At 36.1% G+C, this 20006-nt stretch overlaps 1 protein-coding gene across 15 annotated transcripts in view; it reads left to right on the top strand.

Moving 5' to 3' along the window:
- PCM1 (pericentriolar material 1) overlaps positions 1–20006 on the top strand; it is an 86768-nt gene that overhangs the window by 53055 nt on the left and 13707 nt on the right. For 6 of the 15 annotated variants that reach the window (XM_045988819.1, XM_045988810.1, XM_045988869.1 and 3 more), the window contains 8 exons: positions 4193–4357; positions 6768–6824; positions 9583–9755; positions 10099–10230; positions 15022–15142; positions 16726–16884; positions 17141–17274; positions 19555–19689. In XM_045988819.1, the coding sequence (XP_045844775.1) occupies positions 4193–4357; positions 6768–6824; positions 9583–9755; positions 10099–10230; positions 15022–15142; positions 16726–16884; positions 17141–17274; positions 19555–19689 (1076 nt within the window). The remainder of the gene's footprint in view (positions 1–4192; positions 4358–6767; positions 6825–9582; positions 9756–10098; positions 10231–15021; positions 15143–16725; positions 16885–17140; positions 17275–19554; positions 19690–20006) is intronic. The other 9 variants (XM_045988889.1, XM_045988912.1, XM_045988927.1 and 6 more) reach the window with 2 other exon arrangements.

Here is a 20006-nt window from a genome sequence, read left to right as displayed (position 1 = left end):
AGTTCCTCCCAAGCCTCCTGTGTTCTTGTGTTCTGTGCTCCAGGAGGATCATCAGGCCTTCTGTCAAGACTTAGGCTCAGCTGCAGTTCAGTCTTTACCTTCGTGGCCTCTGTGGATATGTGTAGGGTCTCCAGGGTGCCACCAGAGGACACAGCTGAGCTGTGTCCCTAAAGTGGAGACACAACTAGAAGTACTCTTTTTTCTGACTGTCTTGCCACTGGTGCTGAGAAAAACAGATTGTGTGCAAGGTGCAGAGTGATGAATGGGATAGGAGTCACACCCTTCCGCTAATGACTGTTCGGTGGTGGTGGTGGTGGTAGACTAGCTGGCCTCGCCAGTGTAACTCTGAGGTATCATTAACCTTCATTGATTCTCTATTTATCTATTACTTTTGGCAGTTGTGTACCCTTATTGCTGAGCCTGTTTATGGTAAGGTCAAAAGTAACCCAAGAGGGCTCCTTTTGTAGTATGTTTCAGGCAGAATGGATCAGAGCGGCTAGACTTCAGTCTGAGAGACCAAAAAAGAAATGAGGACCCAAGTGTGAGATGATAAAGTCCTAACTTGAATGATGGCCTTAAAAATAAAAAGGGAAGGTGAACTCCAGATTGGATATGACAGAGAGTAAACTGACAGTATATTGGGAGCTTACTTGTTCGCAGAGCAGCTGTTTTGGTCTGGAGACTGTAATAGCAAAGCTTTAGATTCTGTTGGCTCATTCGGTGAATGTCAGGGGCGAAGATCAGAGCTCTACCGTTCCCGGAGAAAACTTGGTTGACGGACCAACATCCAGGCCCCTCCTATTCTTGACACCTCCCTTCCTTCCAAGAATAGCAGGCGTTTGTCACTTCAAGTTACTAATGGGAAAGTACAAGTAGGTGGCATCCCCACTACCTTGCATCTGGGAGAGCATTTGCCTTTGCAGCCGAGGAGACTGAATAGAGAAGCTTCTTCTTAACTATCTCGATGTCTGACAACTTGGTAGCAAAAACACTGCTTTACCATAGGAGTGAGACTTCCAAGAGTACTGTTAGCATGCCCAGGGCAGCTATCCAGCAGTTGGGTCCAGCCTTAAGGGCAGATATGAGTCCTCACTAGCCCAGTGAATGTAAAAATGCATGTAAGAGGGACCAGTAGCCAGAGAGAAGACAGAAGCAGAACACTAGAACAGGTAAAATCGAGTAAAAGCAGTTATTGAAGAATACACACTTTTGAACAAAATCATAAAAAACACTTAGGCAGATTGAGCTGTAACAAATTCTGTAGAACTAGAAAAAATGATTTTCACATTTAATGTTTAGACTGTTCAAAAAAGAGGATGGTATTAAGTCCCAGATTACTGGCCTAGAAAATTGAGGGGAAGAATTAACGCCATTGTACAGAGCAGAAAATACTAAGATAAGATCAAGAAGAAAATGATTAGAGGCTCAATGACAAATCTTGGAGATATGATATATAGGGAATACTAAAGGAGGAAAAAAACAGGTGGAAAGGCACTAATGAAATAAATAATAATAAAGGGGAATCTTTAATGAAGAAAGACTGAAGACTGCAGATCAAAACACCTAACTGTTGTCCAGCCAGGAGGCAAGGGGTAAAAGATACACATACCTCTATGTATATTCTGACAAAATTGCTTAATTCCAAGGAAAAAGTAAAAATCTAGTAAGCTTCCAGACTGCAAGAACAAATTTCATACAATGAGAAAGAACCAAACTGACATCAGACAACAGATGAAATAGAAGAACGTGAAGTAATGTCCAAAAAAAGTACTGCAACTCAAGAATCCTATATTTAAACTAGAGCCTTCACTTGTCACAGTGAAAAGATCTTGGTGCATCTTACCTGAGGAAAACAACAGAAACAACATACAAATCAGATTAGACACCTTTATAGGGAAAGGTGAAAAGGGGAGATAACAGTTCAGTAAAGAAAACAGTAGATCAGGGAGACAAACCATGAGAGACGCTTCATCTCACAAAACAAACTGAGGGTTGCCAGGGGGAGGAGGGTGGGGTTATGGACATTGGGGAAGTTTTGTGCTATGGTGAGTTCTGTGAAGTGTGTAGACCTGGCAGTTCACAGACCTGTACCCCTAGGGCTAATAATACATTATATGTTAATAACAAGTAAAAAATTATATATATAAAAAAAAGAATTAACTTTCATGGGGTGCCTGGGTGGCTCAGTCATTAAGCGTTTGGCTTCAGCTCAGGTCACCATCCCAGGGTTCTGGGATCAGGTCCCACATCGGGCTCCCTGCTCAGCGCAAGGCCTGCTTCTCCCTCTCCCGCTCCCCCTGCTTGTGCTCCTTCTCTCACTGTCTCTCTATCAAATAAATAAATAATCTTAAAAAAAAAAAAAACCGTAGATCAATCTCAGTTACTAATATAAATTCAAAAGTAAAATATTAGCCAATTTAATCTCCCATATATCAAAAAGAGTATCAGACTGTTGTCAATAGGGTTTATTACAGAAATGTAACCATGGTTCATTATCAGCAAATCTGTCAACATAATTTTCATGTCAAGAAATTGAAGGACAGAAGTCATATAATCATAGCGGTAGATGAGGTAAAATTTGAAGTCAGTTCTAATAAAAATCACAAGTAAAATGCATCTAAGTAGACAGTCACTTAATAATTAAAATAATGAAAGCTGTTAGCTAATGCCAGTCACAAATGACATTGTAAATGAAAATACTCCAAATATAATCTACGTCAAAATTAGAAATCAGTCAGGGATTCCTTCTCTACCACCATCGTTATCTAATATTGTTTGGAAAATATTATGACAAGAAATTAAATTTTTTACTTTTTCTGAGAGAGCCCAAGAAATACTGGAAAATAGCTAGTAAAGTTAACAAAGTAAATTAGTACAGCAGCTGGTTTTGAAATAAGTATGCAAATATTTTTCTGTATCTTAGGAACACTCAGTAGAATGGAAGTGGGGGGAAATAGTCTTCCCATAGTAGTATCCGAAGCTATTGGGGGGGAAATCCTTAGGAATAACTTTAATAAGGAAAGTACTAGATCTATAAAAAATTATAAACATTTTTGGAGAATACAAAGCAAGATTGAACAAGTATGAAAAACAAAACTGTGTTCTTAAAAGTTATGTAAAATTATTAAATAGCAGTTCTCCTTGAATTAATAAGTGCTTTTAATGTGATTCTGTTTTGAATCCCTATGGACTGTTTATGAAATTGGAAAAAAAAAAATCTCAAAGCTTATAGGGAAGGACAAATGTCTACGAATAGCCAAGAAAAGAAACTACCTACATGGGACTTGCCTTACCAGGTATTTAAGCATTCTGTAAAACTTCTTTGGCTAAAAGAATGAAGATGGCATTGGAATAGATAAATTAAGCAGATAGAATGCCCAGAAATAAACCTCAATAAATACGGAGACTGAATATATATATATATATATATTTAAAGATTTTATTTATTTATTTGACAGGCAGAGATCACAAGTAGGCCGCGAGGCAGGCAGATAGAGAGGTGGAAGCAGGCTCCCTGCTGAGCAGAGAGCCTGATGTGGGGCTCGATCCCAGGACCCTGGGATCATGACCTGAGCCAAAGGCAGAGGCTTTAACCCACTGAGCCATCCAGGTGCTCCTGGAGACTGAATATATTGACCAAGGTTGCATTTTATTTCATTGGGAATAGGGTAGGTATAACCAAGTATCCATGTGAAACAAAATAAAGTTGAATTCCAAACTTGTGCCATACAGTAAGGAAAATTTAGACCAATATATATATAACCTTTAAAAGATCTTAAATCAAGTCATATTGCATACAGGTTATAAGAAGGCAGACATACCTGATTAATGCCCATTACTCTTCACTCTGTTAAGGACGTTTTATGTAGATTGGATGTGATTCTTTCTTGTACTTCCTAAAACTGAAAAGTGGTTAACTTGGAGACTAGTAGAGAATTTGGATCATATAAGGTCTACAGTATAGTTTGAGTTGGGATGTACTCATGAAGGTGGTGTCAAAGGATGATGAATTGTTAGAATATATTAACTGTTACCCCATCCTCCAAAGGCTGTCATAAGACATTGTATTTACTGTTTTCTATTTATACAGCATTCTAAACTGAGTACCTGTGTTATTTCACTATGGAAATCAATTTCCCTTTGAGTTTGAGTTAGTTGCAACTGATAACAGTTGTCACTTTTTTTACTCAAGGGTATGAAAGTGCCAGTATGTCTAGCACATGTGAACCTTGCAAAAGTAGGAACAGACATTCAGCCCAGACTGAAGAGCCTGTTCAAGCAAAAGTATTCAGCAGAAAGAATCATGAGCAGCTGGAAAAAATAATAAAATGTAGTAGGTCTACAGAAATATCTTCAGGTATGTTCTTTTTTGGTTTGCTTTAATCTAAGGACTTCTTCATCTTAGATTTGAAAAGCAATTGGTCTGTCACACTTTTTTGTCATGTGCAAGGTTATATGTACTAGAAGATTACAGTATACATTCCTTGATATCAAGAAATGTAAACTGGAAACATTTTTTAGGATTCTGGTAGTAGCTTTCGACACTTTTTGATGAAATTTTAAACAGAGTTAGTTGACATTAATTTGGAGCTGATTTGAAATTTTAAAAATCTTCTCTGAATAAGAATTTGATATAAAATCATATCATTCCCTGTTTAAAATCTTTGGCTTTGGGCGCCTCGGTGGCTCAGTGGGTTAAGCCGCTGCCTTCGGCCCGGGTCATGATCTCAGGGTCCTGGGATCGAGTCCCACATCGGGCTCTCTGCTCAGCAGGGAGCCTGCTTCCCCCTCTCTCTCTGCCTACTTGTGATCTCTCTCTGTCCAAAAAAAAAAACAAAAAAAAAAACTTTGGTTTTACCATGCTTGCAGGGTAGAGTCCAAGTGCTTTAATGCAACATCTGGCCAGCAGAGTTTGGCTCCCTTTTGTATCTCTAGACTCTTTCTCCCCACCCTCTCTGACTTGAAGTTGCCTCTTTCATGGCACTGTACTAAATTTTTCCTATAGCTATCTTGCTGTTTCTCACCTCAGCAGGTGTCTCTTCTGCCTCCAGTCCTTTTGCTCTTTGTAAACCTTTTTCTCTATTGGAATCTTAAATAAACTGTTAATTCTGCAATTCTGAATTTGCATCAAATTGAAGCCCAGAGAAGTTTCCCTTTCTCCTTTTTTGTTTCTTTTGTAGCCTGTGTAAATCTCTTCTGTTGCCCATATCACATTTATATAGTATTTACTTAAGTGTCTTCGTCACCTTTTTTGAATTCCTTGGCACCAGGTGATACCTTGAATGTTGCCATAGTACTGGACACATGGTAGGCACTTACTAGGTGTTAATTGAATGAATGAACAGAGTTACATTTTGCCGCTGTTTTAAGTACTGGTAATTTCCTGATTTATAAAGAACAGGTACATCTCAAAAAAACATGGAGAGGGAGGCAGTAAATAGAAACCCTCAGTTGTCAGGTGTCAGTAAGATCCTTCGTGAAAAGTGAGAGTGGCAGCTACCATTTGTATTATGCTTTACTATTTACAAATTAGATTATTTTTCTCATTCGAGAATTGGTTTTATTTCCATTTTGCAGATGAGGAAACATGGTCAGGGAATATCCCTGTTTTTTTTCCCAGCATCATAAAGAGCTAGTGACATAAACTGGTACAGTTTTTCTGGAAAGCTTCAAACTTCATGGCCTTATCCCAGCAATTGTACTTATCTATGCTAAGGAAACAAAAACGGAAAAAATACTGGGATTTAGTGTTATCTGAACTATGATTCCAACTCTGTTTAAACAAAAAATCAGAATGAATAAAGACTAGAAGAAAATGCATCAAAATGTTAATAGTGATTTTATCATCTTTAGACTTCTATATTTTCTAAAGCTTTCATAACGATTATTTATTACTTTTGTAATCAGAAACAGCACATTTGCTTGTATTTTGAACTGACTTCCTCAAGGTCATATTGCTAAGAAATGTCAGGGTGGAAGTTTTAATCCTGGCTTTCTCTTAAGTCTAGATCGTTTTGGCGAAACTATCAATTTTCCTGATGCGACCTTAGCATTTTACCAAAATTTTACAATTTTTATCTTCTTTGACTGTCTTTATCAAATAGTGAGATCTTCAAGGAATAAATAGTTGGTGGAGGTTGGGGAGGGGCACTAAATTGAAAGGCTTATTAATTGGATTATCGAGTTACCTAAATAATGGATAGTCGGTTATAGGACTTAAGACCTTATTACTGTTACTTAGAAAAAATACAATGATTTGAATTTTGATGCTCTAAAAAATACCTAAATTGTGTAAATATACCCTTTGTGTATTTACATACTCGCTTTCTAAAAAGACTTAGTTTTAATCATTACTCTAAAATTGTTTATAGCATGGACTAGTAGTTTTTGTTATATGACTACCAGAAAGTAGCATATATGACTGCTAGTATTGAATTGTACAGTGTTCTCCTCCCTCAGGAGTGTGGGAGGTTCACCGTGATGTGTTTGCTTCTAAGAGTGAACGGCAGAAGTTTATTATGACAGTCATCATCAGTCACATTGTTTGTGTATGTTTATAGCAAATCTTTTGATATTTTCCCTAATAATATTTTTTAAAAATAAATTATAAACCATACCTTGTGATAACATTTCAGTTGAGGCAAACAATTTTAAAGAAACTTGCCTTTTTTTTTTTTTTTTTTAAGTTCACTTACTCATATTATGGACCCTGTCTTTACTATTCATACACATTTTATGTTCATCCTTATGTCTGCCCTTTCCTACAGCACATGCTAGGAGAATACTACAGCAGTCTAACAGAAATGCATGCAATGAAGCGCCAGGTAACAATCTGCTTAGTTTTGGTGTCCACTTTTTGTTAATTTTTTTCCATTAGTCTTAAATATCCTTAGTTTTATTGCTCTTATAATTATTATTTTTTTTTTTAGATATAGCTTAGTGTATATATGTCATTTGGCTGTAAAAGAGAATTCATATTGATAAAATACTGAAGACTTTCACTTGTAATTCTTTACTTGGGTGGTAAAATTAGCTGCTTTTCTTGTTTCATTTTCAGTTACTGTATGTAACATAACCAACACTTCATAAGGATAATAGAACATCTTTTTATAATTGATTGTTTTATTTGAAGTTACTTATTTTATAATTCTTAAATGCATAAAAGCATTATTTTTTGAAATAAAAAGTTACTTTTTCCTAGCTTTGATTTATTACAGTGTTAAGTATTGTAACTTCTGTTGTACTTGCTTATTTTTCATTACTAGTCAACATCTACGGAAAAAAAGTCAATAAACCATTACATAAAATCAGTGACATGCAAAGACCATGATAAATAATAAATGCATGGAAAATTACAAAGATTCCAAAATACTGTTTTTGTCTGTATACTACATATTTTTTTTTAAGATTTTTATTTATTTATTTGACAGAAATCAGAAGTAGGCAGAGAGGCAGGCAGAGAGAGAAGAAGGGAAGCAGGCTCCCTGCTGAGCAGAGAGCGGGATGTGGGGCTTGATCCCAGGACCCTGGGATCATGACCTGAGCCATAGGCAGAGGCTTTAACCCACTGAGCCACCTAGGTGTCCCTGTACACTATGTATTTAAACACAGTTCTGTGCGATTTAGAATTAACAGATATTCTTTAACACCTCCTGCACTATATGTAAGTGAAAAATAAAAGCTTGTTATGAATCTTTAGGAGGATCTAAAGAAAAAAATAAGGGTCTAGCACAAAGTTTGAATTATATTTGTGATGCTTCTTAGAGAAAAGAACTCTGAAAAATAGAGAGGATAAAAATAAGATGGATTCAGAGAAACCTGACCGAGATTAAGGATTTTTCTAGCCTACACTAATGGATTTTAGTTCAGGAGGAGAAACTGGCAAAAACTTTCCACCTGTCTATTGCAGGGCTGGGGGGAGGGTGGGCAGTAAGCATGTGTTCAGCATCATTCATTATTCAGTGATAATTTAATCATCTTTATTGATACATTATTTGGAATGATAATTTTATCACATATAGAGGAATGGCAGATGTCATTAAGTATGCTTTGTTCTTTGAAATAATAAACATTTTCTAATTTACCTGGTCAAACTACAGTATATAAACTGGAAGCTGTGTATTAAATCATATCTTCTCTGTGTTTTTCCTTTAAGTAGAGATTTCCTACTGAGAGTTTCAGTTCCTGCTTATAATATCACATTTGAACATTTTAAAACTAGTAAGAGAACTTTAGTATTTTATTTTATTTTATAGTCATAAATGAGGCAAGATAGGAAACTGCATATTTATTATTATATTATACTTGCAGAAATTATGGCCTGAAGATGTTAAGATGTAAGATGTAAGTTAGTAGGAAGTTTTTTCATTAGGCCTCATTTCCGTTACCCTCTCTTATAAAAAGTGAATTAAATCTTTATGATTTTTGTGTATTTAAAAGCACAGTATATTAATACTTTCAACATTTAAATTCTCTTTTTTAGAAACTTGTCACAGATATGTGTGGAACTTGAATATTTAACTACCCTTGGTTCTATTATTACTCTAGAAAGGGTACAGAGTTTAATAGCTAGAAGAACTACTTAGAGATTTTTTTTTTGAAGAATTTAGTTATTTTAGGGAGTGAGAGTGTGCACACACGTATAAGAGCAGGGTGGGGGAGCGAGTAGGGGATGAGGGAGAGAGAGAAACTTTCAAGCAGATTCCACACTGAGTGTGGAGCCTTATGTGGGGTTCAATCTCATAACCCCGATATCATGACCTGAGCCTAAATCTGGAGTCGGATGCTTAACTGATTGAGCAACCCATGTGCCCCCGAGATTTTTTTTAAATAGAGAACTCAAAATGGGACAGTTTCTGGTTTTCACTCTTAAGATAAAGGTATTTAGATATACCTCTAGGAGTGATAATTCTGTGTTATCAACATATATATGTAGCAGAATTGTTGAGTGATGCCTAGATTCTGTGAAACTGAAAATGTGCATTGAGTCATGCCTGGTCCAACTTCTGCTGAGTGTGGCAATAAGACACTAGCAAAGTTTACCTTTATTGTGTTAACATTCAAAACATTTTCCATCAATACAGCATGTTAGCTGAGATTTGAAAATTAGTAGACCTAATTAGACCTTAAAATAGTAGCTTTTATTGCGAGCATTCAGTTTATTCTAAACATTAAATGAATTTCCTTTTTTGTAACAAAGTTCTTATTAGCAAAATAAATAAATTTGCAGTTTATTTCATTCAAGTTCTGAAAGATTTCCACTGATTATTCCTATGAAATGTGTAAAATTTTCCAGCCAATTTTTTTGAAAAATAAATATGGTCTGAGTAATGTAATGCTAGGTAATGTTATCCATGCATTTAAGTATTTCTCTAATACATAGTATATATCTTGATATTTTTGAGATTATTTTTATCGTGATAATTTTTAAGATTCTTTTGCTACTTTAAAAGTTCTAAAATAGAATTAAGTCTGTTTTGATTTTTAAGTAATTTAAACCTGAGTGATGATACAAGCTAAAAGAAATTGCCAGGAATGTATTTTATCATTGTTAACTTTAACCTGATCTTTTGTATCTTCCAGAAACTGGGAGTGATTTTTCCATGTTCGAAGCTTTGCGGGATACTATTTATTCTGAAGTAGCTACATTAATTTCTCAAAACGAATCTCGTCCGCATTTTCTAATTGAACTCTTCCATGAACTTCAGCTACTTAATACAGACTACTTGAGACAAAGGGCTTTATATGCATTGCAGGTATCTGGTACCTAACATTCTTTTTCCTATCCTATCTGGTACCGATTTCCTTCATGAGTGTATCTGGTTGCTTTCTTAGACTGAAGTACATTTTGTTCCATATGTATTACCTGTTTTTCATGTGCTTTCTTGGCATTTTATTTACAGCTTCTTGTACAGCTCCAGTAGCCTTTAGATAAAGTCTTTCTCTGAGTAATTTTTTAGTGTTTTATCATTAATGTTATTTCTTCCTCATAATATACTAGGTGAGGAGCATTCATTCGCTCTTCTGTTTGCTTGTTGTTTAAATTGGTGATAAAAAATAAATGTTTTACTTAAGTAACGATCTTATTTTCTTATTTAGGACATAGTATCCAGACATATTTCTGAGAACCATGAAAAAGAAGGAGAAAATGTAAAATCAGTGAATTCTGGTACTTGGATAGCATCAAACTCAGAACTTACCCCCAGTGAAAGCCTTGCTACCACTGATGATGTAAGCTGATAATGATTAATTAACATAGCTATAACTTCAGTATATAGTAAACAGAAGTTAAATAAGTAGTTATAAATTGTGAATTTACCTGATAATTGGTTTTTAGCTTTCTTAAAAAGCTAAATGTAACACGTTATTTTGAAGTGAGGTATAAAACTCTATTAAAACATGTCCGCAAACACTGGAAATTATGTATAAATGATAGATTATAAGGTGTAAAATAGTATATTTCCAGTGTCCATCATAGGAATTGACTCACAACAGACATCTAGTAAAATTTGTTGTGTTTATTCAAGACATTCAGTAAACCAGACTGCAGTCAGATCACAGAGCCCTAAAATAAATAAATACATGATAAATCAAGTCTTTGGGTTAGAAGAGAAGCCTGGACAAAAAGTTGTCCAGGGGGGAAAAAATGTAATTTAATGTATTCAAGTTTAGAAAGAAAATTCTGAATAAAGTAAAGGAATGTGGGGAATGGGAAAGAGTAGTGAGGAAAATGGTGCATTTTCAGTACTCTGTTCTCCAGATAGCCCCCACGTAGCACATAAGCCAGTGAATGACTTGGATGGCAAACTGCTAGGATAGTTAGGACGTAATGTGCTAGGTATTTGGAATTCACTACTTAAAGGACCTGACTCAGAACCATTATAAAAGATATTCTGGGGTCCTCGGATAGTAAATACATCTCTTTTCTATGCCAACTCCAGTGGAAACTCCATGGATTTTCATGGATAAGAGTGCCATAACTAATAAGCAAATATTTGCTCTGTGTAGAGAGTTGGAAGCAGTATTACTATGTTTCTGCCCATTGATGATATACTAGGATTTTAAGTTTTTTTGAAAAGATAGTATTTCCTCAAAAGATTTGTGTTTTTTTTCCCCCCACATATAGTAATTTCCTTAAAACTGTTGAGGACTTTTCCTGAATTCTTGCTCTTTATCTTATGCTCAGATTTAAAACAGTACTTCCCCCAAGTCATCTTTTCTGTTTAAAACCTTAGGCTTCAACTCCTCTATCACTCTGAACACAAGCTAAAAACGATATGGTTTTAATTCACTTTATAATGTCAAATATAAATTAATGCAAGTAATTGTTTCTTGGGACTGTTATTATAACTAATTGAAAATTGCATACTCCTTTTTGTGGACAATGATGAGAATTATCCAGCTATATAGATAAATAAGGGATATGCGGTTACATTAAAGTTTATTGGGCACTGAAATAACTTGCTGAACACATTAGTGGTTTCTCTGCCTCCCGTAACTCCCATCCAAGTACTTACCAGGCCTGACCCTGCTTAGCTTCTGAGATCAGATGAGATTGGGCGCATTCATGCCTCCCGTAACTCCATTGCCTCCCTTTTAATCCAGATTTCAAGTAGATGATATTACTTCGTTAATTTAAAACATTTGAGCACATTGGCCTTTACCATCAATAGCAAGCTGAAAATTGGAAATTGAGCTATATGAGACACAGTTAACCTGACAGGATTTTAAAGGTTTTTCCTTATAACTGCTGCAGACTTAAATAAAATTTAAAGATATTGACCTGCTTAATAAGTAGGTGTCTCAGTTGAGTTTGGTACTATAGACTGGGTGGCTTAAACAACAGCCATGTTTTTCCTCATTGTTCTGGAGGTGGGAGAGTCCAAGATCATGGTGCCAGCAGATTTGGTACTTTGTTAAGGCCTTCTTCTTGGCTTGCACATGGCCATCTTCTTTCTGTGTCCTCACATGGCTCTGGTGTCCTTTTTTTAAAAGGGCATGAATGTCACCATGGGGGCTCCACCCTCCTTACCTCATATAAAACCTTGATTACCTCCCAGAGGCCCCACCTCCTAATACATTGGGAGTTAAGGCTTCAACACATGAATTTGGGTTGCGGGGAGGGAACACAGAGATTCAATCCATAACCATGTAGACTTGACACAAATAACTCCCTTAGTATTATTTTTAAATAACTACATTAATTCTTTAGTTTTTCATCTAAAACTTAATGTTAACATCCTCTCTTTATTGATGCTATTTAATCATCAGCAGCACAATATCCAGTGTTTCTACCCACAGATCCAGACCAGTGCTGTCCAGTAGAACTTGCTACAGTGATGGAAACGTTTTATATGTGCATTTTCTAATATGGTAGCCACTAGCCACATGGGGCTATCAGGCTCTTGAAATGTGGCTTAATGGGACTGAGGAACTAAATTTTAAGTTTTAATAAATAGCCACAGGGACGGGCACCTGGGTGGCTCAGTGGGTTAAAGCCTCTGCCTTTGGCTCAGGTCATGATCCCATGGTCATGAGATTGAGCCCCGCATAGGGCTCTCTGCTCAGTGGGGAGCCTGCTTCCCCCCGACCCGCCCCCCTGCCTGCCTCTCTGCCTACTTGTGATTTTTGTCTGTCAAATAAATAAATAAAATCTTTAAAAAAAAATAGCTACATGGCTAGTGGTTTCCATATTGGACAGATACAGATTCTGATTCTCCATGTTTCTAGGCCAAGGTCCTTTTTTTTTTTTTTTTTTAAATTTTTTTAATTTATTTGAGAGAGAGCAAGAGAGATCGGAGAGGGAGAGGGAGAAACAGACTCCCCAGTGAGTAGGCAGCCTGATGCAGGGCACTATCCCAGGACCCTGGATCATGACCTGAGCTGAAGGCAGGCACTTAACCAGCAGAGCCACCCAGCTGCCCCAGGCCAAGGTCATTTGAACTCCATTTATGGAGCTTGCATTGGCACACTTGAGAGTGTGTAAGAGCCTTCATGGCCGAGAGAGAGAAGTAAAAGTAGGCATCCAGGAATTTTAAGTCAAAGGGGGAATGAAAATTGAAATTTAGGAAGAGGAAGAAACACTTTGTATCTTCTATTCCATGTGCCATAAAATGGCAAAAGCACGTCTACCTTCCAGTTTTAATTGAAGGAGCAACAAAATGGTTCCATTTCCAAAACATGTTCTGTAATGCCTGAATTTCCTTTAATCAGAGACAGAACTTTCATTCATAATTGAAGAGAAAAATTTAAAAGATTTCTAGCTAGGAAAGAACATAATTGTGAAATGAGTTTTAGAATGTGAGATTCCCCTTAATCACACTATACAGAAAAATTATTTTGAAATTAAAGTCCTGAAAAGGCTAAAACTTATAAAACTTCTAAAAGAAAACCTCCATGATTTAACATAAGCAAAGATTTCTTAGGGTACACAAAGCTTTAACTATAAAAGAAAAAACTGATGAATTAAGACTTGATTTAAAAATAAAATCCTGCTTGGGGAGCCTGGGTGGCTCAGTGGGTTAGGGCCTCTGCTTTCAGCTCACGTCATGATCCCAGGGTCCTAGGAACGAACCCCACATCAGGCTCTCTGCTCAGCGGGGAGCCTGCTTCCTCCTTTCTCTCTGCCTGCTTCTCTGCCTACTTGTGATCTCTGTCAAATACATAAATAAAATCTTTAAAAAATAAAATAAAATCCTGCTTTTCAAAAGACACCATTAGGAGAACATAATGTTAGTACACATGTCTGATAATGACTATATAAATGACAAATTCAGACTAACATAAAGAACTTTGACAATTTGCTTTTAAGATCAACAGCTCAGTAAGATACGGGCAAGAGATTTGAACAGGCACTACATGAAAGAAGATCTGTAAATGGTGGCCAATGTGTACATTCAAACCACATGAGAAATTTCCTCACATGCACTAGAAAGGCTCAAATTAAAAAGTTTGGCAATAAAAAGTGTTGGTGTGAATGTAGAGTGATTGGAACTTTCACACTGCTTATGGGATTATAAAAGTGTACAACCACTTTGGAAAGCAGTTTGACTGTTTCTTAAAAAACGTTGAACTTGGCATGTGACCAAGGAATTTTTCTTCTAGGTATTCATCCAAGAGAAATGAAAACATATGTCCACAAAAAACACTTATATTTTAATGTTCATAGCATCTTTAGTCATGATAGCCTCAAACCAGAACATCAGCAGATAAATGGATAAACAAAATATGGTATATCCTTAGAATGAAATACTATTCAGCCATTCAGAAATACTGAACTTCTGAAACATATGACAACATGGATTAATTTCAGAAACCTATTGAGCAAAAGAAAAGAAGCCATACACTGAAGAGTATATTCTGAATGGTTCCATTTATGTATCAAGTTCTAGAGTCAGCAAAACCTGTTTGTGGTAATAGAAATATGATGAGTGGGGTGTAGTGGAGACTGACTACAGAGGGATACAAAGGAAATTTCTGGGCTTATGGAAATGGTCTTTAGGGAAGGTGGTTACATGGGTGTATGTATATATATACATACGTGTGTGTGTATATATATATATATTTTTTTTTAGAACTCATCAAACTGCACACTTAATGGATATACTGTTGTATGTAAATTATATTTCAATAAAGTTCATTTAAAAAATATGAATGATGCTGTCATGTTTTTCTTCTGATAAAACCAGATATAGTAAGGTCCTAGTAATTGTTAGGCTTTGGAGATGAGAAAATTTTCCTGAGGATGTAGTAATAATATAAAATGTTTACTTTTCCAAGTTACAATTTAATTAGTAGCTGTCTCTGTGTATTTTTATATACTTAATGACATATGTTCTGCAAGATTACTTAATATTTTTATGTTCTCTGTGACTGTTCAACCTTTAATAACTTTGGTTATATCCCAATTTTAAGTATATAGTTTAATGCAAATACTTAGTTTCTATGTTAATTTTTAATATTCATCATAAAATTTTTAAAAGAAATATTAGTGATTTTTGTTTTTTTTAAACTGTAACCTAGGAAACTTTTGAGAAGAACTTTGAGAGAGAAACACATAAAATAAGTGAGCAAAATGATGCTGATAATGCTAGTGTCATGTCTGTATCTTCAAATTTTGAGCCTTTTGCAACAGATGATCTAGGTAAGCAGAATTTTTTATAATCTTAGAACGTGACTTTAATACAGTCTTTGAATTACATTAAGAAACAAAAGTCCAGGGGTGCCTGGGTGGCTTAGTGGGTTAAAGCCTCTGCCTTTGGCTCAGGTCATGATCCCAGGGTCCTGGGATGGAGCCCCGCATCGGGTTCTTTGCTCAGCAGGGAGCCTGCTTCCACCTCTCTCTCTGCCTGCCTCTCTGCCTACTTGCGATCTCTGCCTGTCAAATAAATAAATAAAATCTTTAAAAAAAAAAAAAAAAAGAAAAAAGAAACAAAAGTCCAAAAAAGGCACGATGTGGTGGAAAGACTGTGGACTTAACAGTCTCTCAGTGTAAAGTCAAGAATCACCTGTTAACTCTTTAGCCTTCGGTAAATCATCTCATCATTTTGATTGCACGTTCTAAGAAAATGGGAGTCTTATCTAATTTGCTCTATGTTCTTTGAAAAATATATAGAATTTTCTAGCATGTATAATAGAAGCTGAAGAAATGTTGATTTCCTTTCTATAAGGGAAGAGTCATCCTTTAAGTTCTAATTAATGGGAAAAATTCAGAGGTATCAGAGCCCCATCAATCACATTTTCAATAAGAATATTCACTTAATTTGCAATAACTGAAAATTCTTAGCATAGATAATCTTTAATGAGAAACCCAGGTAACTCTAAATCTGCATGAAGCATTGCACTTTTTTTCATCATTAATAAAACAGAGGTTTGGAGAATTGTATAACTCAAAGGGAAGAAGAAAATCCAGATTCCCAGACTTGGAAAGCAGAGTAGGGAAAAGAAAAATGTATAGGTACTGTACTCATTTTCCTGGATTGTAGCCTGTCAAGAGATAACCTGAGATTCAGTCATTCAGATCTCCAGAGCACTTAGTTGATAAAATGATACAAGTCCTATTATTCTAGTGTTTGTTCATATGATGAGAACAAGATTTAGATAATTCCAAAGCCTGCCTACAAAGAAAAGGGCTAAGCCTGGCCCTGCTACCAGATACACACTTTTTACCAAAGCAGTAAGTCTTCCTTTTGCCATATCCTATTATGGACTCCAAGCCTAGCTCCCTTCTGTGTAAAATACCTGTCGAGTCTGAACTGATCTCATCCCATTTTAGAGAAGAATTTTCCTTTCACCTTTAGTTTATTCCCCCTTTCTTGAGTTACCAAATGGCTTAGAGTCTTATCTGTTTTGTTTCATTTATTGATTGTTTCCTCAAAATCCTCCACTAACTTTGTCTGAAGTGGACAAAGGAAAACTGAGAAATCTCTTTCTTGGCCTTTTTCTTACCTTATTTCCTTGTATTCAGTTGGATCCTTTTCATTAGAATTTGGGTGACATCTTGGAATTTATTTTTACCTGAAGCAACATGATGACTAGTGCAATCAGGATGGACTTCAGAGTCTGAGAGAGTAACGTAAGCCATCACCAAACTAGAGTCTGGAACTTGTTGAATCTTTTCCTTACCTACAGTTAGACATTTTTTTTTTTTTTTTTAACTAATATGTTGTGAGGAATACATGATAAAGTTTGCTTTTATATATTCTCAAAATGTTTGTTTCCTATTAGGTAACACTGTGATTCACTTAGATCAGGCATTAGCCAGAATGAGGGAATATGAGCGTATGAAGATTGAGGCCGAAAGTAGCACAAACATGAGATGCACCTGCAGGATTCTTGAGGCTGAGGATGGTGCTGCCGCCACAAGTACGGTTACTAACTCGGAAGGTGTGTGTTCTCCCAATGGGTAAAAGTACAGAAACTGTAGTTCCATATGTAAAGAAAATGTGTAGCCCCATCTGATATTTAATAGTTTTATGACTGCTTTCTTTTTGTTATTAAGGGTGCTAAAACTACATAAATGCTCCATTGTATTACAGTAAAATCATCAGATTTTCATATTTAAAATTCTCAATAAATGTGTATGTGTAGCGTCACAAGCTTTATTTTGCTAACGAATCATTTTCTTTTTAAAAATATATAGAAACTCCTATTGAAAATCATGGTTCACAACAACCTGTAAGTGAAGTTTCTACTGTCCCATGCCCTAGAATTGATACTCAGCAGCTGGACCGGCAAATTAAAGCCATTATGAAAGAAGTCATTCCTTTCTTGAAGGTAAGCAATAATTTCTTAAAATAAATACTTTATGTGTTTTGTTCTTTAATTCTTAAAAAAGATTGCATTGTAGTAAATTCAGAAAATGACAGGTAAACAAAAGAAAGCTAAAAACACACCAGTTTCATCAGTTATTCTGTAAATGTATCTCCTGTTATTTGTAACGTATGTACTCACCTCCCAGAGAAGAATATTTCTATTCCTGTAAGTTGTAAGAATGTGCAGATGTTCGTATAGATAGATGGGTAGATTTATTTGAGAGTTTGAAACCATTCCTTCAGGTGAATTGACTTAAACTATGCAAGCGGTTACTTGCTTTCATCTTAGGCATAGGTAAGTGTTGCCTTTTTTGTTTCACATTTTTGTTTTATCATGAGTGATCCAATAAATACTTTTAAGGATGTCTTTTTTGGTAAAATTAGGTATATGGCTAGCAATATTTATTTAATATGTACAATTACTTTCTACGGTTTAAAAAATCTAACTGATTTAGCTTTACGCTTAGAGAATGCAGTCATATACAGTGAGGAAATTTTATTGCTTTTCCCATTTTGTGTCTAATTTAATTGATAGCCCCTCATAAATATTCACTTACTAAACTTAGCATTTCAAAAAGTTTTTGAGGCCAGCAAAATGAGTAGAACTAAAGATTTTCTTTTAACTGATTGTTACGTCTCATTTCACTTCAAATCTTGACTTTCTTGGTAGAATTATAGAACTTCTTTATTAAAGTCAACATTATATCCAGTCACCTAAGCTGGACTTCTTGATCCTCATACCTTCTATCACCAGTGAGTCAAAAATTGATTTTCCCCTTAAGAGCAGTCACTTTTCTTTCCTTCTCTCCAGAGGCATAACCTTAATTCACATCTTCATGTTTTGCCTAGACATCCTGTCATAATAGGCATGAAATGAATGCTTACTAAGCAGACTCCCCTTCCTTCAAGAGATTTCACTGCTGGACCTGGTACATTTCCCTACCTTCATCTTTCCCCACTCTCCATCTGGTCCCCTCACTCACTCACTTACTTCAAGTTACTCAACATTTCCTGTTCCTGTCATTGCGTTTTCATATATCAGCCCTTTGTACAAGTTGTCATTACCAAAAATATAAAATTCCTTCACTCTTTTCTGCTTGGCAGAAATATCCTTTCTTCAGAGATAATTGTTGTTGTTTCTAATATACTACCATAGCTCCTTATAGACCTAGCATGTGCTGCTTTTATGATATCTGTATATTCAGCAAGTAATGAGTGTCTCCTGTGAGCTGGCCACTCTGCTAGGTGATAAATAAGAAATAGATCCTGGAGTTAAGAAGTATCATCTGTTGGACAGTGCACAGCATGTAGTGATTGCTTACTCCTGTATCTGACTTTCTTCTCTGGGATCCCTTGAAGACAAGGGACAGTTGTCTTTTTTTTTAACTGCCTGCTCTGTCACATGATTTTTTTAAAAAATGATCTTAATTCCTTCAATTTAAGAAAACTTAGAAATCATCTAGTTTAGCCACCTCACTTCACACATTTCTATAGGAAAAAAACATGAATTCATCTGAATAAAGGTTGGAAGACCTGCCGAAATGAGTGTAGTGGCAGAAGGATGAGAACCTTGAGGTACTTGATGTGGATGTTTTATGGACTCACCTTCAGAAGTGATCCAGGATTTGGATTATTAGGTAGTTTGCACGTGCTTCTAAAGCAAGATGAAGGGGAAGAGACTTGCCCAAAAAGGATTGTTTGGAAACTTAGGACGACTGGCGGTGATTTTGACCCTACAAGCATCTTGCAATGTCTACATACAGTTTTAGCTCTCAGGACGTAGGAGAGTAGAGGGTGCTATTGGCATCTCATGGGTAGAGGCCAGAATGCTGCTGAAGCTCCTTTGCCATGCAGAGTCTCCATAATGCCAAGCGAGACTGAGAAAGCCTGGGTACTTCTACCAGTGAGGTGAGTTTTAAGAGTGTGGTTGAAATGAACTGAACTGCAAATGGGGAGACAGGCAATATGGAGACTAGGGCATGAATAGTTCTCCTTAAGATACAGGAAGGAAGGAATGAAAAGTATTGAATCAGCCCATTTCTTTTACTGGCTGTTACCTGCTATGGTGGGTCAAAATGTATAAACCCCTTAACATGTGTAGTTCAGGAGTTTGGCTCTTCTTATGAATAGATGTTTCTAAACATACATCTGACAGTTGAGAAGCATCTATGCAAGAAAAAAAGTCTCATGTGAATTAATACTTCTTAAATAATGGGTCCTAACCAACTAGGATTTTTCTCAGGAGCACATGGATGAAGTATGCTCTTCTCAACTTCTAACTTCAGTAAGACGTATGGTTTTGACTCTCACCCAGCAAAATGATGAGAGCAAAGAATTTGTAAAGTTCTTTCATAAACAACTGGGAAGTATATTACAGGTAAGAGTTTATACTTGTATGACAACACTATATATACCCTCTAGTTGGGATTATTATTACTTTTTTGCCATTTTCTGGCAATATGCAATTTATTTAGATAAATGTCCATTCCGGTATCCACTGGGCATGACATTTCAATACCTTTTTAGGTTATTCCTTTATGTATTAAAACAAAATTGTATTATGGGACACCTGGGTGGCTCCCTCGGTTAAATGTCTGCCTTCAGCTTAGGTCATGATCTCAAGGTCCTGGGATCCAGCCCCACATCAGGTTCCCTTCTCAGTGAGAAGCCTGCTTCTCCTTCTCACTGTCCCCC

This window comes from Meles meles, chromosome 2, assembly GCF_922984935.1.
Source record: "Meles meles chromosome 2, mMelMel3.1 paternal haplotype, whole genome shotgun sequence".
NCBI lineage: Eukaryota > Metazoa > Chordata > Mammalia > Carnivora > Mustelidae > Meles > Meles meles.
The sequence above is the reverse complement of the archived record's forward strand: the minus strand, read 5'-3'. Positions and strand labels throughout refer to the sequence as shown.